This window comes from Podarcis liolepis, assembly GCF_965112155.1.
Source record: "Podarcis liolepis genome assembly, chromosome: 7".
Taxonomy (NCBI): Eukaryota; Metazoa; Chordata; class Lepidosauria; order Squamata; family Lacertidae; genus Podarcis; species Podarcis liolepis.
In genome coordinates this window covers 74,634,090-74,658,062 of record NC_139561.1, presented here as the reverse complement: position 1 = coordinate 74,658,062, position 23,973 = coordinate 74,634,090, and the positions used below count along the sequence as shown (strand labels likewise).

The 23,973-nt window shown below is 45.1% G+C and overlaps 2 protein-coding genes across 3 annotated transcripts; both read left to right on the top strand.

Moving 5' to 3' along the window:
* Positions 1 to 25: 25 nt before the first annotated feature.
* On the top strand, positions 26 to 9,269 carry LOC310710969 (sulfotransferase 2B1-like). The gene is made up of 6 exons (XM_083512358.1): positions 26 to 171; positions 2,235 to 2,443; positions 4,047 to 4,173; positions 5,577 to 5,671; positions 8,160 to 8,340; positions 9,056 to 9,269. The coding sequence occupies exons 1-6, from the start codon at positions 42 to 44 to the stop codon at positions 9,163 to 9,165; spliced, it is 852 nt and encodes a 283-aa protein (XP_083368484.1). The 5' UTR covers positions 26 to 41; the 3' UTR covers positions 9,166 to 9,269.
* Positions 9,270 to 10,870: 1,601 nt separating this feature from the next.
* Positions 10,871 to 19,867, top strand: LOC310710966 (sulfotransferase 2B1-like). Of its 2 annotated transcripts, none has more exons than XM_083512352.1 (7): positions 10,871 to 11,048; positions 12,933 to 13,078; positions 15,788 to 15,996; positions 16,348 to 16,474; positions 17,082 to 17,176; positions 18,160 to 18,340; positions 19,663 to 19,867. In XM_083512352.1, the coding sequence occupies exons 2-7, from the start codon at positions 12,949 to 12,951 to the stop codon at positions 19,770 to 19,772; spliced, it is 852 nt and encodes a 283-aa protein (XP_083368478.1). In that variant the 5' UTR covers positions 10,871 to 11,048; positions 12,933 to 12,948; the 3' UTR covers positions 19,773 to 19,867. The 2 variants fall into 2 exon arrangements, with proteins under 2 accessions (XP_083368478.1, XP_083368477.1); XM_083512351.1 differs by lacking the exon at positions 10,871 to 11,048 and adding an exon at positions 11,673 to 11,773.
* The last annotated feature ends 4,106 nt before the right edge of the window (positions 19,868 to 23,973 follow it).

The following is a 23,973-nucleotide window of genomic DNA, read 5'->3' as shown; positions in this document are numbered from 1 at the left end:
ATAACTTTCTTTCTCTCATCTTCAGTTTTTCAGTGTCATCGATGGCTTTTTTCAAATACAAGGAAATCCTTTTTATTCCACTGTTCCACTCAGTGGAAACACTCAGCTATGTAGAAAACGAATTCCAACTGCTGGATGATGATACTGTGGTCGTAGCTTACCCCAAGTCAGGTCAGTTGTGCGATTAAGTAAATAGATAGACTCTGGATTTAGTTGGCTTAGTGAGGTGCCACTTTGGATGATAATATTTATTACGTCACTAACTTTAAATATGAAGCTCACAAAGAATATCCCCTCCCCACACTCTTTCGATACTTTACAACTGTGATGCTCCATGAATGTCAGGACAAAGAAAAGTTATCTCAGATTAAGAAAAGAACAGGGGTGGGGGTGGGGAATAATAAAAATACAGAACTATACATGACACATTTGTGCCTGGAAATTTCACTGCAAAAGATAATTGAACTTGAGCTTCAAAGAGAGAAATTTTCTAGCCAGATTTATCACTGCAGTGAGATTCATCCACACATTAAACTCAGAGAGATATGTAGGTAGATCCCTCTTCACTCTAGATCAGGGGTCTGCAACCTGCGGCTCCGGAGCCGCATGTGGCTCTTTTACATCTTTGCTGTGGCTCCGGGGCGGATACTAGCGAGGGGAGGAGGCGCATTGTGCGCCCCGACACTCCTCACTGTGGCGGGCGCTGTACTGGCTGTGACGTCGCATGGGGGCGGTGCGTGCGTTAGTCACGCACCGTCCCGACGTCACCTTCCCGCCCGCTGTCAGATCGTGGCTCCAGAGATATATTTGTTTTAAATGTCGCAATGGTTTTGCGGCTCCCAGTTGTTGTTTTTTCTTCGGAAATGGGTCCAAGTGGCTCTTTTTGTCTTAAAGGTTGCAGACCCCTGCTCTAGATTAAGGTTACCAGATTTGAATCCGGGGACACTTTTAAAATTCAGTGGATTTTCTATGGGGACTGATTTGTAAATCCGGGGACTGTCCCCGGGAAACGGGGACGTCTGGTAACCTTACTCTAGATGTCAAACTTTCAGTTCTGAGGGTTCCCCCCACTCTGTGTAGGCATCTACATGCCATGGAATGCAACTCTAAGCAACTAAACAAAACATGAAGGAGCATCTCCACCCCCATCATTCAGCCTGGACATTGAGGTCCAGCTCCAAGGGCCTTCTGATGGTTCCCGCACTGCAAGAAGTGAAGTTACAGGGAACTAGGCAGAGGGCCTTCTTGGCAGTGGCACCCACTCTGTGGAACACCCATTAGATGTCAAGGAGATAAATAACTACACAACTTTTAGAAGACATCTCAAGGTAGCCCTGTATCAGAAGGTTTTTAATGCTTGTTTTCATTATATTTTTAGATAAAGCTGCCCAGAGTGGTTGGGGAAACTCAGCCAGATGGGTGGAGTATAAATAATAAAATGATGATGATGATGTGTGCGCACTTGTGCAAAAAGGACAGGTGTGTTGCAGCAGCTCATGCTTTGTACTCAAAAATCGCAGACAGTTTTACTTTAAAACAGCCCTGATTCCTAGGTAGCTGCCTACGAAAATGGAGGTCACCATGACAAACTTACATTCTTGGGATACCTTAACAATGAAGGCAGAAGAGATCTATGTCAAAGGGAACTGTTCAAACTTATGTAATAGAAATATACTTGTTTAAATTGTCCAAAATTATTTGTGGGTTTTTCAGAAAACATCACATAGTCCCATTGACAATGGCCAATAGTCTGGAAACGGACCACAGCCTACCTTGTGCCCACCCCTCTTTCTCACAGTTATCTGGGCAACTTAAGTCAGCACCCGCCTTCCAGAACATCACCCACCTTCTCTTTGCACAGTCGTTCTTAGGACAAAATTGTTTGGACTCCTGACTGGAAACCAAAGGAGGGGAGAAGGCTCTTGAGCTCATGTTTTGCTCCCTGGTTTCCCACTTGCATCTGGGAGAAACAGGACGCCAGACTCAATGGGCCACTGGTCTGATCCAGCAGGCTACTCTTCTGTTCTCATTTGCACCACACTCAGCAAAATAATATCATCAACTTCAGCATGTTATACCATTCCTGAATTTTGGGAATCTTGTTGCACCGGAAGGTGCTAAGTAGCTAGCTGTGGACAAAGATCCATTCCATTTCTTGTGATCATCTAATTTATTTCACAAGGGCCAGACATTAATGCACAGAAGAAGATTGTGACTGGTGGACTTCCTCCTAGGTACCCATTGGATGGTGGAGATCTTGAGCTTAATACAGAGTCATGGGGACCCTTCATGGGTTCAGAAGGTACCACTGTGGGAAAGGGCACCCTGGATTGAGATTGGTGAACATTTGAAGATTGCCTTGAAAAATCCTTCCCCCAGGATCCTGGCTACTCACCTGCCATTCCAGCTTTTCCCCAAGTCCTTCCTCCACTCCAAAGCCAAGGTAAGAGAGGAACAATGGACACATCAAGCTTGTCTTTGGCTTCTGTCTTTCTGACACATAGATGTGAGGGATTCTGGAACACTTGACACAGCCTCTTTACAGGAGGATGCCATATTTTGTACTAGAGCACAGAGAGAGCTATTGGAAAGCTCCTTAGCAGTTGCCCGATTGCGGGAGAACGTGAATTGGTCATGGTCCACATGCATGGTCAGCCCAGGTCCTCACTGCAGGCTTCTCCTGTTTCCATGTCAGGCTTTATTATGTGATGCTTTATGGATTATATATTTCACAAATTAAAAGTATTTAAAGGGCAAATCTTGAATGACCATTTTTTTCAAAATGGCATGATTTTATTTATTTCTTTTAAAAAAATATTTTTATTAAAGATTTTCTTGGTTTACAAAAGTACATGCATTGTTTCTTTTTTCAGGTTCTATAGTCTTTCTTACAAATCAGTTACAGATATTAGTGTTGAGTACTGTATAAGGTTGGGGAAGAAGAGGGGGAGAGGAGGGGTGGTGTGGTGAGGCTTATACTTTTAGTATAGTGTACGTGTAAGGTTTTGTGTCAGCATCAACTGGGAAGGTTCTCTTTCTATTCATTTATTGCATTTCCTTGGTAGTGAGAGGTATGGGGGGTCAGGGTGGGGTGGGTTGTCTGTGGGTTTGTTTGCATTTGTGAGGGGAGGGGGAGTGCTTGTTGGGTCAGGTAAACCAGAGTGATTATTATGCTGTTGGTGGATTCTTGTTGTTATTTTGTTGGGCTGTGTATGTGATAAATGGGAGCCACACTGGGGTGAAGGTGTCATTTTCTATTGGTTCCAGTGTCAGTTTCAGTTTTTTGGTTAGCTTTTCTAGTAAGGCAGTCACAGTTTTTAGTGACACAGTGTATTCTAGTTTTGAGGGGTTTTGTTCCTGCATCTGTTTGCTAATAGTCTGGAGTCCTTCCCTCCATATTCGTAAAATGGTTGTTTTATGATTGATTTCTAGACAGTCAATTCCCCTTCTTTTTTGTTCCATGAATTTAAGATGGGTTGTTGTTTTTTTGGCTCCTGTTTGTTTGTAGTGTGATGAGAGAGTCACAATGTCTTGTTCTAATTTACCAATTTATGCAAGCTCCTCTGGTGACCGCTTTCATTGTGTCCCAAAGGAGGGGGGTTGTTATTTTGCCCACATCATTGTCCTTAAAGAAGTTTTGGAGAGTTTTCAAGAGACTAATCCCCCTTTTTGGAGGAGAAAAGCCCTGTTTTTTGGGCTAAAATTTTAAAATGTTGAGCTTTTTTTAGGGGAGCCAAAGTTGTTGAGCTTCTTTGGGGGGGGGGTGCCAGTGATCTAATGGTGATCTATCTACCACAGATTTCCAGTGATCTACCTGTTGGATGTGCCTGGAGCAGACCATTTGAAATTAATGGTCCTATGTTAGTTATGCCCATTATTTTCAGTGGCTCCACTCTGAGTAGACGTCACACTGGATGCATTCAGTAACAGTAAATTAAATAACAATTTGTTACCCTTTCATGGGACAGTAGTCAGCTGCCACACTCTGCCTAATGTTAGGGCCAAGATGGCTGCTCTCCCTAAATGTGGTCCTGTATTTGTTACAGATAGTCTGTACACTGCGTAACCCCAGAGATGTGATGGTTTCAACCTACTACTTCAGGAAAGGCCATAAAGAGTTCAATGATCTAGAAACTGTGGAAGAGTTAATGGAGAGTTTCCTGAGTGGGGAAGGTATGGAAGGAGGCAAATCAGCCAGTCTCCTTTGTTGTGGTCCAGCACAATGTCCACTACCAGAAAGGCTCTCTTCTTAGCTAATGGAACAGCCTTGACAGAGAAGTATAATTTGCAGTTGGATACATGGAGAAGGGAAGAAATGGATGAAAGTCCTATTTTAGTCATTTTCTTTTTAAGCAAATTAATAAACGTCCTTAACAAATGGGTAAGACTGGCACCAACATGAGAATAGAGTGAAACCTCACATTCAGTGTTGTGGATGATAACAGACATTCGCTGGTGGCAGAGACGAAAACAAACAAACCTTAACAGATACAGATAGGTAGCCGTGTTGGTCTGCCATAGTCAAAATAAAAAAAATTCCTTCCAGTAGCACCTTAAAGACCAACTAAGTTAGTTCTTGCTATGAGCTTTCGTGTGCATGCACACTTCTTCAGATACACACTGTGTATCTGAAGAAGTGTGCATGCACACGAAAGCTCATACCAAGAACTAACTTAGTTGGTCTTTAAGGTGCTACTGGAAGGATTTTTTTTATTTTAAACCTTAACAGAGAAAGCTTCATTCAAACCTTTACTTCTCCCTTGTGTGGATAATGTCACTACACAGATCAGTCACTAGGTGGCGCTGGACATACGCCAGAGTCAATGTTTTCTGTTATTTATTTTGTTTTTGAGGGACAATGCAGTCGTTCTAGGTCCCTGACAGGCCAACTTGAATAAACCCCACCTAGCTATTCTACGCTGCATCAACAGAAGTATAGTGCCCAGAGCAAGAGGAGTCAAAGTCCCACTCTCTTCCGCCTTGGTCAGACCACACCTGGAATACTGTGTCCAGTTCTAGGCACCACAATTTAAGAAGGATATTGACAAGATGGGATGTGTGTAAAGGAGCTTGACCAACATGATCAAGGGTCTGGAAACCAAACCTTATGAGGAGCAGTTGAGGGAGTTGGGTATGTTTAGCCTTGGAAATGGCCCTCAGCCCCAGGAGCTGGTACCTATGCTGACTGGTATTTCTTCTACATCTACAATGGCATTCTCTCCCTTCCCAGTGATGGGAAGGCATTCCACAGGGTGCCTGGTTCCCTGTAACTTCAGGGAAGAGCCAGTGTGGTGTAGTGGTTAAGAGTGGTAGTCTCATAATCTGCTGAACTGGGTTCGCTTCCCTGCTCCTCCACATGCAGCTGCTGGGTGACCTTGGGCTAGTCACACTTCTTTGAAGTCTCTCAGCCCCACTCATCTCACAGAGTGTTTGTTGTGGGGAAGGAAGGGAAAGGAGACTGTTAGCCGCTTTGAGACTCCTTAGGGTAGTGATAAAGTTGGATATCAAATCCAAACTCTTCTTCTTCCCTGCACAACTCTTTACATTTCACCATTGTTTCCTCTTTGCTCTTCCAGCGGGTTATGGTTCCTGGTTTGACCATGTGAAAGGCTGGGTGGAAATGAAGAAGAGAGCCAACATCTTCTTCATCACCTATGAAGAACTGCAGCAGGTACAGGTCCAAGCTTGCCTGTGTTCATGCACTACCAGGTTACGGGCCCAACTCTGACATTATTCATGCACGAAGTTGCCAATTTTTTGTTTGGAAAGATTCTGGTACTATTGGCCAGACGACTCTGAGGAAGTGCAAAATTCCTTGCTACCCCTGCAAGAATTATGAAGAAAATAAGAATAGGAATAAGAATAATATTGTACCCATTCAAATGGGTGGCTTGCTTCAGCCACTCTGGCCAGCACATATAAAGACATAATAAAACATTAAGCATTAAAAAGCTTCCCTATACAGGGCTGCCTTCAGATGTCTTCTAAAGTTTACATAGTTACTCATCTCCTCAATATCTGTGGGAGGGTGTTCCACAGGGTGAGGCCACTACCAAGAATGTCCTCTGCCTGGTTCCCTGTATCAGTTACAGATAGGTAGCCATGTTGGTCTGCCATAGTCAAAATAAAAAAATTCCTTCCAGTAGCACCTTAAAGACCAACTAAGTTAGTTCTTGGTATGAGCTTTTGTGTGCTTTTTGGTATCTGAAGAAGTGTGCATGCACACGAAAGCTCATACCAAGAACTAACTTAGTTGGTCTTTAAGGTGCTACTGGAATGAATTTTTTTATTTTGGTTCCCTGTAGTTTCACTTGCGTGCCAAGGCCCCGTGACTTGCAGTTCCCTAGTGGGTAATAAACACACGGACAAAAGTATTTAGGCTTATGGGTTCAAATAGGCCACAACTTTATTGGTTACAGATGTGAGCGGTTTGGCTTAGGCACTGGGTGACACTCAACTCCCACCCATCTGCAGGGAGTCCAGCTAAGGGCAAACCACCAATAGGGGGAGATCTATGACTTACATCAAATAGGGGCACCCCAACAGTTCCCCGTTGTGGTCATGGCATGGCCCTAGCCCATGTCCAGGCATCGGATAGGATCCACACCCCCGGATCCCTTTAAGAGGATACCCTTAATGAGGAGGAGCAGGAGGAGGCTACAACTTCCCCTCCATCCAAACAAAGGCTTACCCAATGCCTAACCTCACAAAGTTGTGACGATTGCTACAAGGTAGGCAAAAACCAAATGGCTGGTGCCAATTTGCCAAGTGAAAACCCTACCCGACCCCAACAATATGGCAGCTGACATTTGTCCATAGCAAGGTCATGTCATAGCAAAGCATAAAAAAGAAGGCAGGTGGGTTGGGAGATCTGGCAAAGGACGAGAGAGGAGGGCCACCTGGCTGTGCCACAGATTAAATTACCCATGGCCACACCCCCAACTGGCACTGATTGGACAGCAGGGCAACCCTGGGCATGGCCCCACCCAATGCCGGTGACGCAGCCAGGATGGCACTAGGGGGTTGTCAATCTCTGCCCCCACCAGATCACTGCAGTGGTCGGGATGCCTGGCTGCAAATCCGCCCACCGGAAAAGGTGAGTGGACTTCTCACAGTGAGGGAACCTCCAGAAGACCCTTGGTGTTAGATCTCAGTGTCTGGGCTGAACAATGGGGGTGAAGGTGCTCCTTCAGGATTTAAAAGGATTTAAAGGCAAAGAGCCTCATATCATGCACAGAGTGCCCTTCCTTTCTTCTGCATTGGAGCAGGTATGCCAATAGGTTGTGTCATTTCAGGGATGTGAAAACTAAATTTTTGCAAATTTATTCAGCAAATTTATTCAGGTGCCTTAAAAACAGGTTTTTGGGTGTGAGGATTTCAAATCTACTATTTTTCTGTTTGGACAACATTTAGTTTGGTAAGACCACATAGGAATGAGGAAACACATAAATTGCTTTCAGAAAACCAAAGAATTTTATCTTCTGAAAATTTTAGGTAATACAGTGATACCTCCGGTTGCAAACGGGATCCATTCCAAAGGTCCAGCCGTATCCTGAAGTTTTTGCAACGGAGGACTGCTTCTGCGCACTCGCGTGGCGAGGTTTACAGCTTCTGCACATGTGCATGCGCACGCGGCAAAAACCTGGAAATATACTTCCGGGTTTGCCGCTTACGTATCCCAACGTTTATGTAACCGGAGGGATACGTAAGCAGAGGTACAACTTTTATTATAATCATAATAAAAAAATTTAATGGCAAGTACTTGGCAATCATTTTTAATGATTCCTATGCAATTCTACACACATTTTGTTTACCAAGCAAAACAAAACTATATTAATTTAACCAATATATGTTTTGCATTTTCAAGTCACGTTACAACTTTTTAGCAGCCCTCTTTTTTGGGGAAATGGAAAGCTGAAAAATTCAACACCTCCTAGTATGACAACAAGCTGCTTTTCTGCCTTGAATGTCTCCTGGGTGCTGTGATGGCTGAGGAGCAGCTGGAGACAGGAGGGGTTCTGCACAGTGATAGCAGTGAATTCCACACCTCATGGCATCCATCTTGCCCAAATCACATACACCTCTGTGTGCCTCCTGATGGAGGGCAAGCTCTCTACATCACATGAGGATTCACAGCCATTTCCTTTTGCTTTCTGCAGGACCTTCGAGGCAGCGTGCAGAAGATCTGTCATTTTCTTGGCAAGGAGCTGAACAGCCAACAAATTGAGTCTGTGGTGGAAAATGCCTCTTTCCACAAGATGAAGGACAACAAGATGTCCAACTTTTCCTTAATACCAGAGAGCATTTTTGACCACACAAAAGCAAAGTTCATGAGGAAAGGTAAAAACATTGGACGCCAAGGAATAAGGCCATAATGCTGCGTGCCCAGGGGTGAAGAACCTTTTCCTTTTCTGTGGATGTCTATTGCCTCACAGAACAAGCCAATCCCCAACTAGGCCAGAAAGTGGGGACAGTTTGCCTGATATCATACGGTTCTCTCTGTGCAACATCTCACCTATGTCTAGCTTTGTTGCATGGATGCCCCAGTCAAAACAAGAGGTGTTCTGAGAACAAGGGTATGCCTGTAAGATTTTGAGGCTTGGATAATTCTGGGGACTGCCTGAAAATAGGTTGCAGATTCTCCAGGCCATCAAGACACAGTAGTTGCCTCAGGGTTGTTTATGCCAGAGTTGGCAGGTTCTGTGCCTTTCACATCGATTGGGAGAGCAAGCAGAAATTCAGCAGGCAGAGCAACAGACACACAGTTCTTGGAGATCTCTAAGGTGCGATAAGAAAGTATGGCTGGACTCAGCTGGTCCATCCAGGTACCCAACATGCCTGCATTAGTGCTGCTGGAAAGCCAAATCAGGAGGGTGGGAATGGTTGGGGAGGAGCTCAGGGCAAACAGCTAGGGGGCATGTGTTTACTTCCATAACATCAGCCATCTGAGGGAGCTGCCACATGTCTGAGCATGAGAAATAAAAGTTATAATTTGAGCTGAAGTAATTTCATGCAAACTTCTTTGTGGTTGACATTTGCTCTTGTGTTGTTCTAGGGATCTCCGGGGACTGGAAGAACCACCTGACAGTGGCCCAGAGTGAACGCTTTGATGATGCCTATCAGGAGAACATGCGTGGTGTGAATATGACCTTTCCTTGGGAATGAAGAATCCCAGATTGTTGCTCCTGATTTTCTCCACATTCTTATGTATCGTATGGTTTGGCTATTTTCTGCTACCACTTTGCTAAATAAACATACCAGATCAGGAACAGTTGTTCTTTATTTTTTTACCAAATCACAAAGTGTCTTTAGAGCTTGGAGGTCTCACTGCAGCAGCTCCAGGAGAAATGCTGAGACCGAGATACCCCTTGAACATCGCCTTCATAGACCTGATGAAGGCCTTCAACCTTGTCAGCCAAAAAGGACTCTTCACACTGCTCAAAATAGGATGTCCACAGAAGCTTCATGAGATGATTGTGCTCTTCCATGATAACATGCCCAGCACCTTCCAATATGACGGCACATCCTCAGATGCCTTCCCTGTTTGTGTTCTTTTCTTAAATTCACGAACTGCTCTTATAAAAGTTCCTCTTTGAATGCTAAAGAGCAGGGTAAAATGAATAAATTTACTCTTAATGGCCTGCACTGGCCTGGTGCAACAGAGAATTTCCAAGCAGGCATTTAAATGGTGGTACAGAAGGCTCCCACTGAATCTCTGTTTTTAAGGTGTTCCACAGGGCAAGGCCTATGACACTGAAAGCTCGGTTTCTTGTTGTCAAATGAGACACACCAACTTGGGGGACAACTGAAGATGTTCCTGCAGATGATCTCAGTGATCGTGGTAGACCATAAGGGTTCAGGTGATCCCTGACCTATCTTGGATCAGTTTGTTCAGGGCTTTGTAAATCAATGCAAGAACCTTGAACCTGGCTCAGTAGCAGATGAGCAGCCAGTGCAGCTGTTTTAACAGTGGTGTCACAGGTTCTCGACCAGAAGCTCCCATTAGCAATATGGCTGCTGTATTTTGCAGCAGCTGGAGTTTCAGAACCAGCCCCACAGGCAGCCCCACAAGGAAAACATTACAGCAATCTAGCCTCAAGGGTGCATGAACTACAGTGGACATGCTACAGACTGGGGCAAAAGCTGTTCTCAGTTGGCATGCTGCTTGAAGAAAAGTGGGAAGAGCAAGTTGAATTGGAGGCTGATTCAGGCCTATTCCAGTGACAGTGGGGGCAGGGATCTGGGCTGAGTCAGGTTGAGGCAGCCTAGGATTTCAGAGTGATCCAGGCCTGTTACAAGATGTGGCGTTGGGTGGGGAGCCGGAGGGGTCTGTTTTGCTAGGATGTTCCATGCAGGGAATCAGAGGCGTAACTAGGGTCCCTTGTGCCCTTGGCAAGGAGATTTATCGTGCACCCCTCCCCCCAAAAATTGCCTTTATCCTGCAGTGTGAGAAGGGTGGTAAGCTTCTTTCATGTATGAACTGACAGAAACAATGGCTTCATGTCAGTAGACACATATATGTTATCCACTCCGTAGTCTGGTACCCCTAAGTACCATTTCCTGAACCCCTAAGTTTCTTCAATGAAAGCGCTGGAGAAGCAGATCTGAGCAGAGTTGAATCTTTGCATAACAGCTGGTGAGCAGCAGATTTAGTGTGGAGGGCTGCAAAATGTCCCTTCTCAAGTGCCTCTCCCAGCAAGATTGAACCTTCTCCCCATCTATGATGGGGGAGGGGAGAACACACATTCTCCCCTGACTGAATGTTTAAGTCTTGCTCTGTGAGCCAGGAAAAGAAGGAAGCTCCAGACTCAACTGTAATGAGCAGGCCTGTATCTTTCAGAAGCATGCCTAGTCTGGAATGCTCCCCTCTCTGGTTGGCAGTGGTTTCATCCAAAGTTCATTGGCACTTTCATCCTATCTATTTAGGAAGTGCATGCTATGCTGAGTTGTTGATCTTCTGCTGACAGAAAAATATACCTGCTGAAGTTTCCCTCATTCCTCCTGCTTCCTGATATTACTGCAGACTCTTTGCAAGGTTTCCTCACACCGTAAGTATCTTTCCCAGACCCACAGGATGCTCCAGTAGCTGCTGAATTATAAAGACTGCTCCTGTTTCCTTCCTGTATTCAAGGTTTGCTTACGTTCTTTCAGATCATCTCAACCTCATTTTTCTCCCCTTGATGAATTCTTCCCCAGTTGCCTTCTCCCTTTTCCAGATTCCCGCTTTCCTTTTCCAGACTGGAACATGCATGGGTTTTAAATTAACTGCCTTATTCTATAAATGTAGCAGTGGAAGAAAGACAGGGCAACAGGTCCACCCACTGGCTCTTCTGAGAGACCTGCTCCTCCTGGCTCCTCTCCTCCCTGAACTGTCTGCTATTGGCAGTCCTCCACCTGTTGAGAGGGAAGGGAGAGCAATGCCTCTGCTGAGAGACCCGCTTCATTTCACTTCTCTTCTTCTCAAACAGATTTCATGCAATTTGGTAATCAGTTTCAGATCTTTGAAGCTTTACTTTACTTTGAAGGTTTTCTTCCTCCTTCACCTTTGGATTGTCTTTTGAGATTTTAAGGCTGTGAGTGGGTACTGTTTGCTCTGCTCTTGGTTTACCGCTGTTACGTAAAGCTGTTCTGGACATGTTTGCAGCTACTGAACAAGTCGAGTGCTGTAAATAAATAAATGAGTATCAATGGTTCCATATATGGACAAAAGTTCGCCTCACCTGGCCTCCTACTGGCAGAAGCCGGGAAGAGGAAAGACTCTTTTGCACTTCAGGTAAACAGTATGAGAATCTATAATGAACTAAAAAAGGTATTTAAATATACCTTCCTTAAGAAACCAGAGGCCTTCCTCTTGGGCATTGTCAGCCAAATGGTGCCAAAGAAGGACAGAACTTTCTTTATGTATGCGACAACAGCTGCAAGAGTACTCATCGCAAAGTACTGGAAGACAGAAGATTTGCCCACTCTGGAAGAATGACAGATGCAACTGATAGACTACATGGAATTGGCAGAAATGACTGGCAGAATCTGAGACCTGGGAGAAGAGTCAGTGGAAGAGGACTGGAAGAAATTTAAAGACTATTTGCAAAAGTATTGTAAACTGTATGAATGTTAGAATGATGCAGGATATGAAGATAACATGGCATTAGTGACATATTTGAGAGGAGTATGCAAAATTGGTTTATAAGAACAAAGTTGAAATTTGAACAATATTATGTCAAGCTCAAATAATATAAAGGGGATAAAGTTGGAGACATAATAGTTGAAATGTATAATATAAAATAAGATTTGAAAGAAGGTGAAGTTTTGCTGAACAAGATCTTGCAAATGAGAACACAGAAAAGGGAGATGTGAGGGAGTCAAGAAAGAGGGTTATGGAAATAATACTTAAGAAATTGAATCTTTTTTTTTCTTTTTCATGTCTTTTTCATGCTTTTTCTCTGTTTTTTTGTATGTTTTGTATGTTTTTCTTGTATTGACTGCGATGGTGTTTTTTTTCTTTGGTTGTGAATGTGAAGTTGGTTATATTGTTTAAAACCTTTAATAAATATTTTATGAAAAAAAAAGAGAGAATAGCCCCAGAAGCAGCTGTGCATGTTTGTGTATGGAGGGGTGTGTGTCTTTTTTTAGGCAGGTGGGGCTTTGATGTTGCACTCCCTTCTTGCGTAAACTGATTTTCCTCCAGTTGATGCATAGTGGCAGTGATCCAGAGGAGGTGAATTTCCTCATGGAAATGAAGGTGATTTTCCTCATGGAAGTGAAGGTGACTGGAGTTTATTGTGTGACTATTTTGTGTCCAATATGTTACTGCGATTTGGAAGTCTGATATGATGTGCTCTCAAAACCGAGTTCATTGGATGTGACATAATATCTCTCTCTCTCTCTCTCTCTCTCTCTCTCTCTCTCTCTCTCTCTCTCTCTCTCATCTTCAGTTTTTCAGTGTCTTCAATGGCTTATTTCAAATACAAGGGGTTCCAATTTGCTCACCTTTTGATGTCCGTGGAAACACTCAGCTATGTGAAAAATGAACTCCAACTGTTGGATGATGATATAGTGAATGTCACTTACCCCAAGTCAGGTCAGTGGTGCAATTAGGTAAACAGACTTTTGCTTTAGACTTAAAATATCCACTAAGCCTGCCAGGTATGTTTGTTTTTGACATACTGTATTTTTTGCTCTGTAACACGTACTTGACCATAACACGCACATCGTTTTTAGAGGAGGAAAACAAGAGGGGAAAATTCTGAAGAAACAGTGGATGTATCATTTTTGTGCCTCATGCTGTGGCCACAGACATGTGATCTGATGGTGAATTTGGGGTGACCCAATGCAAAAATCCAGAGAATCCCTGTGGATCTGTGCTTTGTAACCACGTTTTTACACCATTGCAGCCCCAGGCAACAGTGGGTGCGTGATTTTTTTGGTGCAGGCTGTAGCCATGGACATGTAATGTGATCTGATGGTGAATTTGGGGTGACCCAATGCAAAGATCCTGAGGATCCGTATGGATCTGTGCTTTGTAACCACGTTTTAAGTGGGGAGGGAAGGAAAAACACACAAGAGGGGTGTGCAGAGAAGCAGCTGGCTAAGAATGCAGGAGAGGGATTTAATGGGAGGAAGGAAAGGAAGGCAAAAGTTTTCCCCCACCCACCCACCCAAGCCAGCCCTCTCTCTCTCTTTCTCTCTCTCTCCCCCCACCTGCATGTTTCTCCAGCATGCGGAGAAGCAGCTGGCTAAGAATGCAGGAGAGGGGTTTAACGGGAGGGAGGAAAGGAAGGCAAAAGTTTTTCCCCACCCAGCCACCCAAGCCAGCCCTCTCTCTCTCTCCCACCTGCATGTTTTCCAGCTGCCTGCGAGTCCCTAAAATGCTTCCCTGGACGCAGCAGCACCGGAGCACGGAGAGGAATTAGAAGGAAGGACGCGATCCTTTCCTTTCCCCTCTGCTTGCCTGGAGGGGAGGGGTTGCCTGAAGGGGAGGGGATTTGCCTGCTCTTTGTTCCGTTTGAGCAAACAGGAACCGAAACATAAGGGGGTGGGCAGTAAGACCCTGAGGCAGAATGCAGGAAAGCAACAGCTTCCTCTCTCGCGCGATCAGATTTTTGCCCCTGCGCTCGGGACAGTTGGCTCCAGGGACCACACATTTGCTCAATAACACGCACAGACATTTCCCCTTACTTTTTAGGAGAAAAAAATCTGTGTGTTATAGAGAGAAAAGTACGGTAAGTCATGAACAACCACCATGTAGCTGCATAATAATAATAATAATAATAATAATAATAATAATAATAATAAATGAATGAATAAATGAATGAATGAATAAATAAATAAATAAATTATTATTTATACCCTGCCCACCTGGCTGGGCTTCCCCAGCCACTCTGGGCGGCTACCAACCAAATATTAAAATACATCAAACATTAAAAGCTTCCCTAAACAAGGCTGCCTTCAGATGTCTTGTAAAGGTTTGGTAGTTGTTGTTCTCTTTGACATCTGGTGGGAGGGCGTTCTACAGGGTGGGCGCCACTACCAAGAAGGCCCTCTACCTGGTTCCCTGTAACTTGGCTTCTGGCAGGGAGGGAACCACCAGAAGGCCCTTGGTGCTGGACCCCAGTGTTTGGGTAGAATGATGGGGGTGGAGACGCTCCTTCAGACATACTGGACCAAGGCCATTTAGGGCTTTAAAGGTCAGCACCAACACTTTGAATTGTGCTCGGAAATGCACTGGGAGCCAATGTAGGTCTTTCAAGACCGATATTAGGTGGTCTTGGCGGCCGCTCCCAGTCACCAGTCTAGCTGCTGCATTCTGGATTAGTTGTAGTTTCCGGGTCACCTTCAAAGGTAGCCCCACGTAGAGCGCATTGCAGTAGTCCAAGTGGGAGATAACCAGAGCATGCACTAATCCGGCGAGGCAGTCCGCAGGCAGATAGGGTCTCAGCCTGCGTACCAGATGGAGCTGGTAAACAGCTACCCTGGACACATTATTCACCTATGCCTCCATGGACAGCTGTGAGGCCAAAATGACTCCCAGGCTGCGCACCTGGTCCTTCAGGGGCACAGTTACCCCATTCAGGACCAGGGAATCCTCCACACCTGCCCGCCTCCTGTCCCCCCAAAGCAGTACTTCTGTCTTGTCAGGATTCAACCTCAATTTGTTAGCCACCATCCATCCTCCAACCACCTCCAGACACTCACACAGGACCTTCACTGCCTTCACTGGTTCTGATTTAAAAGAGAGGTAGAGCTGGGTATCATCTGCATATTGATGGACACCCAGCCCAAACCCCCTAATGATATCTCCCAGCAGCTGCATATAGATGTTGAAGAGCATGGGGGAGAGGACAGAACCCTGAGGCACCCCACAAGTGAGACCTTGGAGTCATCTTTGATAGCTCAAGGAAGACGTTGACCCAGTGTGCAGTAGTTGTGAGAAAAGCAGATTCCATGCTGGGGAACACTAGGAAGGGAATGAACACAAAACTGCTGCTAAGATAATGCTTCTCTCTAGCTTCCCACAGGCTTCTGGGAGAAACAGGATGCCAGACTCAGTGGGTCATTGGCGTCATCCAGAAGGCTATTCTTCTGTTCTCATTTGTGCCACACTCAACAAAAAAATATAGTCAATTTCACCACGGTAAACCATTCCAAAATTTTGGGGATCTTGCCCCATAGGAGGGTGCTGAATAGCTAGCATATGATGAAGATCCATTCAAATTCTTATGTTCCTCTAATTGCTTTTGCAAGGGCCAAAGATTAACGCACAGTGACTTACTGGTGGATTTCCTCCTAGGTACTCATTGGATGTCGGAGATCTTGAGCTTAATCCAGAGTCAAGGGGACCCCTCATGGGTTCAGAAGGTACCACTGTGGGAAAGGGCACCCTGGATTGAGTTGGACGAACATTTGAAGATTGCCTTGAAAAATCCTTCTCCCAGGATCCTGGCTACTCACCTGCCATTCCAGCTTTTCCCCAAGTCCTTCCTCCACTCCAAGGCCAAGGTAAGAGAGGAACAATGGACACATCAAGACTGCCTTTGACTCCTGTCTTTTTGACACACAGATGTGGGGGATTTGGGAACACTTGACACAGCCTCTTTACAGGAGGATGCTATTTTTTGTACTAGAGAATGGGGAGAAGTACTGGGAATCTCCTTAGAAGTTTCGTGATTGTGGAAGAACTTGAATTAGACATGGTCCACATGCATAGTCAGTCCAGGTCCTCACTGGAGGCTTCCCTTGTTTCCATGTCAGGTTTTATTTATAATGCCTTCAGTTTGCTGCCACAATCTGCCTAATGTTAGCGTTGGGCTGCCTGGGCCCTCCCTAAATGTGGCCCTGCCTTTGTTACAGGTCATCTATACTCTGCGTAACCCTAGAGATGTGATGGTTTCAAGCTACCACTTCATCAAAGGCTTTAAAGAATGGAAGGATGCTGGGACTTTGGAAGAGTTCATGGAGAGATTCCTGAGTGGGGAAGGTATGGAAGAAGGCAAATCAGCCACTCCTGTTTGGTGTGACCCAGCACCAGTGATACGGAATATCAGAATGTATATATTTTTAGCTAACGCAACAGTCCTATCAGAGAACTATAATTCCCAGTTGGATACATGGAGAAGGGGAGAAATGGGGAGGGGTCCTAAATTTGTTATTTGCTTTCAAAGAAAATCAATAAATGCCCGTTCAAATGGGCGAGAAAGGCACTAAAATGAGAATAGGGTGAAACTTAAGGAAAGTCCTTAACACCAACAAGACAATAGATCAGAATCGATGATAGCAGAAATTCTCACTGGTGGCAGAAAGAAAAAGAAACCTTAATGGAGAAAGCCCATTAAAGTGTAAAATTGTTGACTCATTCAAACATTTACTTCTTCTGTACGTGGATAATGTCAGTAGATAGATCAGTCAGCAGGTGGCATTGGACTCAGGGTAGCGTTGAAGTCTCCTGTTACTGATTTTGTTCTTAAGGGATAATGCAGTTATTTTCCAAGTTCCTGACTGGTGTTTCCTCTACATGTACAATAGCATTCTCTACTCCCTCCCACAACTCCTTACATTTCATCCTTGCTTCCCCTTTGCTCTTCCAGTAGGTTATGGTTCCTGGTTTGACCATGTGAAAGGCTGGATGGGGATGAAGGACAGAGCCAACATCTTCTTCATCACCTATGAAGAACTACAGCAGGTAAAGGTCCAGTTTTAACTGTGTTGACCTGCAGCCCCAATTCTGATATTATTCACACATGAAGCTGCCTTCTTTTTTGAAAGATTCTACTAATATTGGCCAGAAAGGGATTCTGAGCATGTGCAAAATTCAGTGCTACCTCTATACACACTGTATATCATGTGCAGAGTACATTTCCTTATTTCTACATTGGAGCAGATGTGCCAATAACCTGCTTTTCTGCTGCAAAGGTAATGTCTCTTGCTAACTCAGGTGCCCCCTGTGTTCGGTACCGGCTGAGGAGAGGTGGAGACAGAGTGGCTTCTGCAAGGTGATAACAGCAAATTCCACATCCTCAAGACATTCATTTTGCCCAAAGCGAATTCCGACATAAGGAGGAGGTGGAGTTGCGGGCTCACGCCCCCAACAACTGTGCGCGGCTAGCTTTAGCCCCGCATGACCTGGGGAATCCTTGGGCCGCGTCAGCCCCAGGGCCTGCGAATAGGCTGGCCCCGGGGGCGTGGCCTGGGTCATTTAATGCCGGTGCGGCCCCGGGATCTCCCCTTTTCGTCTTTGCATTCCGGTAAAGATTTGGGGGGGGGCGTTGCCTCGTCCAAAACCTATGGAGGCCAGGGCCTAAAGCCCCCCCCCGAGCGGTGACCCCTCGGGGAGTTCCTAGTGATGTACATATCAGGGCTCCCCCTACTGATGTTAACCCTTTACAGTTTTCATGCTAACAGGCTGAAGCAGGATAGTCTGATAGGACCAATGCCTAAAGCCAATACCGCTCTTACCTGTAGCCAATAAAGTTGTGGCCATTTTTTGCCCATTAACCTAAACTAATGGTGTCCTGTGTCTTCATTTATTCCAACTGGTGGGAGGCGGGAATTGCCGTGCAATGCACCTTGCATACTGGTCCTCATGCTCTCTGTGTGCCTCCTGATGAAGGGCAAGCTCTCTACATCACATGAGGAGTCACAGCCATTTGATTTTGCTTTCTGCAGGACCTTCGAGGCAGCGTGCAGAAGATCTGTCATTTTCTTGGCAAGGAGCTGAACAGCCAACAAATTGAATCTGTGGTGGAAAACGCCTCCTTCCACAAGATGAAGGACAACAAGATGTCTAACTTTTCCACAACACCAGAGAACCTTTTTGACCATACAAAAGCAATACTCATGAGGAAAGGTAATAACATTCTAGTGCCAAGGAATAAGGCCACAATGCTCATGCTAGGGGTGAAGAACCTCTTCTTTTTCTGTGGATGTTTGAATGTCTCACAGAAAAAGTCTATCAGCAACCAGTCAATAGAGCGTAGAGTCAGAGCTGACTGTGAACACAGCTTGCAGGTCCAGAAGGGGGTGCAGTTTGCAGGATTGTATACCTTCCTTTCTGTGCAACATCCCATCTATCTATTTCATGGGTGTCCAGATCAAAATAAGGAATTATTCTGAAAGAGGCAGTCTGGAGAACAAGGGTGTTTCTGCACGATTTTGAGACCTGGATAATGCTGGGGACTCCCTGAATATAGGTTGCAGATTCTCCAGGCCATCAAGACACAGTGGTTGCCTCAGAGTTGTTTATGCTAGAGTTGGCAGGTTCTGTGTCTTTCACATTGATTTGGAAAGCAAGCAGAAATTCAGCAGACAGAGTAACAGACACACAGTTCATGGATATCTCTGTGGTGCAATAAGAAAACATGGCTGGATGAGACGCCCAACTGGCCCAGGTACCCAACATGAATACATTAGTGCTGCTGGAGAGTCAAATCAGGAGGGTGGGAATGGTTGGGGAGGGGCTCAGGGCAAACAGTCAGGGGGCATATTCTTTCCCCCCTAATGTCAGCATATTCTGTGCCCTTCACATTTATTTGGAAAGCAAGCAGAAATTCAGCACTTAAACCATTCCAAATCTCTGCACGTATACATTCCTGAGTCCTCTGCTATAGGGCCACAGAGTCTGAGTTCTCCATCTCTAAAGCTGCAAAGGGAACCTAACTGAATGGTTTTTCACCTCAAAGTGGTTAAAATGGATGTGAGAACAAAGTGCCCCACTGTGCCCTCATTGACTGGTGGCTGTTCATGAGAGAAAGCTTGGTATGGAGGTCCTTGAGGCAAGCTTTTATGTCATGTGCAATCTGAGGTGGTACCGTCCTCTAACAAGAATGGACCATGCCAGAGACGGCATGTCTGCCTCATCATCAGAAGTGGTAAATGCGTAGAGAGCAAGCAGGACCCATTGCATTTTCCTGCCAGATGTGCTGGAGAAGGCTACAGTTCTTCATTCCACATACAGATGCTGACAGGATTTGCTGCTGCATCTAAACAACGAAAGAACAGTGTCCTCCATTTTACCTGAGGGCAATAGGCTTTTAAGGGACAGACATTGTAGCTCTACAGCTCAGCACTGCTTACTAATGCCTGAGCATGAGGAAGAAAAGCTCTAATTTGAGCTGAAGTAATTTCAGGTGAACTTGTTTGTGGTTGGCATTTGCTCTTGTGTTGTTCCAGGGATCTCTGGAGACTGGAAGAACCACCTGACAGTGGCGCAGAGTGAACGCTTTGACCATGCTTATCGGGAGAACATGCGTGGTGTGAATATGACCTTCCCGTGGGACTGAAGAATGCCAGATTGTTGCTCCTGCTGCTCTCCACATTCTTATGTATCAGATGGATTGGGTATTTTCTGCTGAATAAACAGATACCTGATCAGGAATGGTACAGTTGCTGTTATTTGTTTTTTGTTTACTAAATCACAATGTGGCTTTAGAGCTCAGGGTTCTCACTGCGTCAGCTGAGACTGAGACATCCCTTGTACATCGCCTTCATAGACCAGATAATGGCCTTCAAACTCTTCACACTGCTCAAGATAGGATGTCCACCTAAGCTTCACAAGATGATTTTCTACTTCCATGAAAACATGCCCAGGTCCACCCAATATGAAGACTCGTCCTCAGATGCCTTCCCTGTTTGTGTTCTTTTTTAAAATGCGTGTACTGCTCTTAAAACAGTTCCTCTTTGAATACTAAAGAGCAGGGTAAACTGAATAAATTTATATAATGGGTTAGAGACTGGGTAAGTGAATATTTATTTGTTCATTCATAAATTTTTTTATATCCAACTGTATCATAAAACCAAACAATAAAATCACAAAAATCTAAGAACAAGTTAAAAAACAAACAAAAATAAATTAAAAACAAACAGCAACAGACCATAGTGGGAGGTGTACTCTTAATGGCCTGCAATGGCCTGGCATAACAGAGAATTTTCAAGCAGGCGTTTAAAAGGTGGTACAGAAGGCTCCCACTGAATCTCTGTTGGCAAGGGGTTCCACAGGGCAAGGCCAATGACACTGAAAGCTCGGTTTCTTGTTGTCAAATGAGACACACCAACTTGGGGGACAACTGAAGATGCCCCTGCAGATGATCTCAGTGATCGGGCTGGACTAGAAGAGTTCAGGTGATCCCTGATGTATCCTGGACCAGGTTGTTCAGGGCTTTGTAAATCAATGCAAGAACCTTGAACCTGGCTCAGTAGCAGATGAGCAGCCAGTGCAGCTGTTTTAACAGTGGGGCCACATGTTCTCAACCAGAAGCTCCCGTTAGCAATATTGCTGCAGAATTCTGCAGCAGCTGGAGTTTCCGAACCAGACCCACAGGCAGCCCCACAAGGAACACATTACAGTAATCTAGCCTCAAGGGTACCAGTGCATGAACTACAGTGGACATGCTACAGACTGGGGCAAAAGCTATTCTCAGCTGGCATGCTGCTTGAAGAAAACTGGGAAGAGCAAAGACCAGAAGAAAAAGAAAAGAAGAGGCAGCCAGTGGTGGAAAGTTCTTCACAAGTTGAATTGCAGGCTGATTTAGGCCTATTCCAGTGACGGGGTGGTGGCGGTGGCTGGGGCAGGGATCTGTGCTTAGGCTGAGTCAGGTTGAGGCAGCCCAGGATTTCAGAGTGATCCCCAAGGAGCTTAATTGTGCACCCTTCCTCAAATTGCCTTTATCATGCAGTGTGAGAAGGACGGTAAGCTTCTTTTATGTATGAACTGACAGAAACAGCAGCTTCATGTCACCAGACACATATATGTTATCCACTCCATAGTCTGGTGCTTGATTTTTGCACCACTGGCAGGGACCCGTTTCCTTAACCCCTAAGTTTCTTCAGTGAAAGCGCTGGGGAAGCAGGTCTGAGCAGAGCTGAATCCTTGCATAACAGCTGGTGAGCAGCGGACTTTGTCTGGAGGGCTGGAAAATGCTCCTTCGTAAGTGACTCTCCTAGCAGGATCGAACCCCCTCCCCATCTATGAATGTGGGAGGTGTGTGTGTGGGGGGGGGGAGAGAACACACCTTCCCCCTTGACTAAATGTTTAAGTCTCGCTCTGTGAGCCAGGAAAAGAAGGAAGCTCCAGATTCGAACGGAAGTGAGCATGGCCTGTGTCTTTCAGAAGCAAGCCTAGTCTGGAATAGAAACTCCCCTCTCTGGTTGGCAGTGGTTTCATCCAAAGTTCATTGGCACTTTCTTTTTTTTTAAATTAAATAATATTTATTACTTTTCCAACAATTTAAACACTACAGGAAAAAAAGAAATAAACAATACAATACAAAAACAATACCTAACACTAACACATTAAACTAACAAAACAAAACAAAAACAGTTTAAAACACATCAAACAGTTTCAATATCTTACCTTTCATTCACTTATTTCAATGACCTCCTCACACCTCCCTTTTTGTATTCCACTTCTATTAATTGTTTCAGCGATTACCGCCCAGTCAGTCTGACATCAATACCAGGGAAGATTCTGGAGCAGATCATTAAGCAAACAGTCTGTGAGCACCAGAAAGGAATGCTGTGATCACCAATAGTCAGCATGGATTTCTGAAAAATAAGTCATGTCAGACTAACCTGATCTCGTTTTTTGACAGAATTACAAGCCTGGTAGATGAAGGGAATGCAGTGGATGTAGCCTACCTTGATTTCAGCAAGGCATTTGACAAGGTGCCCCATGATATTCTTGTAAAGAAGCTGGTAAAATGCGGTCTTGACTATGCTACCACTCAGTGGATTTGTAACTGGCTGACTGACCGAACCCAAAGGGTGCTCATCAATGGTTCCTCTTCATCCTGGAGAAGAGTGACTAGTGGGGTGCCACAGGGTTCTGTCTTGGGCCCGGTCTTATTCAACATCTTTATCAACGACTTGGATGATGGACTCAAGGGCATCCTGATCAAATTTGCAGATGACACCAAACTGGGAGGGGTGGCTAACACCCCAGAGGACAGGATTGCACTTCAAAACGACCTTGACAGATTAGAGAACTGGGCAAAAACAAACAAGATGAATTTTAACAGGGAGAAATGTAAAGTATTGCACTTGGGCAAAAAAAATGAGAGGCACAAATACAAGATGGGTGACACCTGGCTTGAGAGCAGTACATGTGAAAAGGATCTAGGAGTCTTGGTTGACCACAAACTTGACATGAGCCAACAGTGTGACGCGGCAGCTAAAAAAGCCAATGCAATTCTGGGCTGCATCAATAGGAGTATAGCATCTAGATCAAGGGAAGTAATAGTGCCACTGTATTCTGCTCTGGTCAGACCTCACCTGGAGTACTGTGTCCAGTTCTGGGCACCACAGTTCAAGAAGGACACTGACAAACTGGAACGTGTCCAGAGGAGGGCAACCAAAATGGTCAAAGGCCTGGAAACGATGCCTTATGAGGAACGGCTAAGGGAGCTGGGCATGTTTAGCCTGGACAAGAGGAGGTTAAGGGGTGATATGATAGCCATGTTCAAATATATAAAAGGATGTCATATAGAGGAGGGAGAAAGGTTGTTTTCTGCTGCTCCAGAGAAGCGGACACGGAGCAATGGATCTAAACTACAAGAAAGAAGATTCCACCTAAACATTAGGAAGAACTTCCTGACAGTAAGAGCTGTTTGACAGTGGAATTTGCTGCCAAGGAGTGTGGTGGAGTCTCCTACTTTGGAGGTCTTTAAGCAGAGGCTTGACAACCATATGTCAGGAGTGCTCTGATGGTGTTTCCTGCTTGGCAGGGGGTTGAACTCGATGGCCCTTGTGGTCTCTTCCAACTCTATGATTCTATGATTCTATGTTCCTTGAAATAAAACACCACATTTCTGCATTTCTTCTGGGGGCCTCTGATTTTGAAAGTGGGGCGGCTTAAGCAGGGTTGATTTCTAGCCACAACTCACCTTCTGGCCCCTCTCAGGTGGGTGCCATTGCCATCTGGAAAAATAGCACTGGGCTCAAGTATTTAAAGGCACACCTCATTTCTTGCTTTGAGGAAAGATTTATGACCTCCCTTTTCACATGTTTCCAGGAACTGAGGTGTCTTGGGGTAACAAATGTACCACACCTTATTCTTTTCTTGCTTTAACCACTTGGAGACACTCCCCCATTTAAGGAGAGAGGCTACCAAATGGCCAGGCTGTGGGACGCCCCCTCCCCCTTGAGGTGTGTCTGACCCCCATCATTGTGTACATTTTGCTGATTAGCCAAGGCATATCTTTTTGCACATGCCTTGGGGTGGAATGTGAGTCCAATGTACCACTCCCCCTGCAGAGTTGCCTGCTGGTTTTGCCTGCTGTTTGACACAGTTTAATGGATAGTTCGGGGTTGCTACACACTGGGATCCCTTGTGCCCTTGGAAAGGAGATTTATCGTGCACCCCCCCCCCAATTGCCTTTATCCTGCAGTGTGAGGACGGCAAGCTTCTTTCACATATGAACTGACAGAAACTGTGGCTTCATGTCACCAGACACATTCCGTGTATAACATGGCCCCCCTATTATGGGG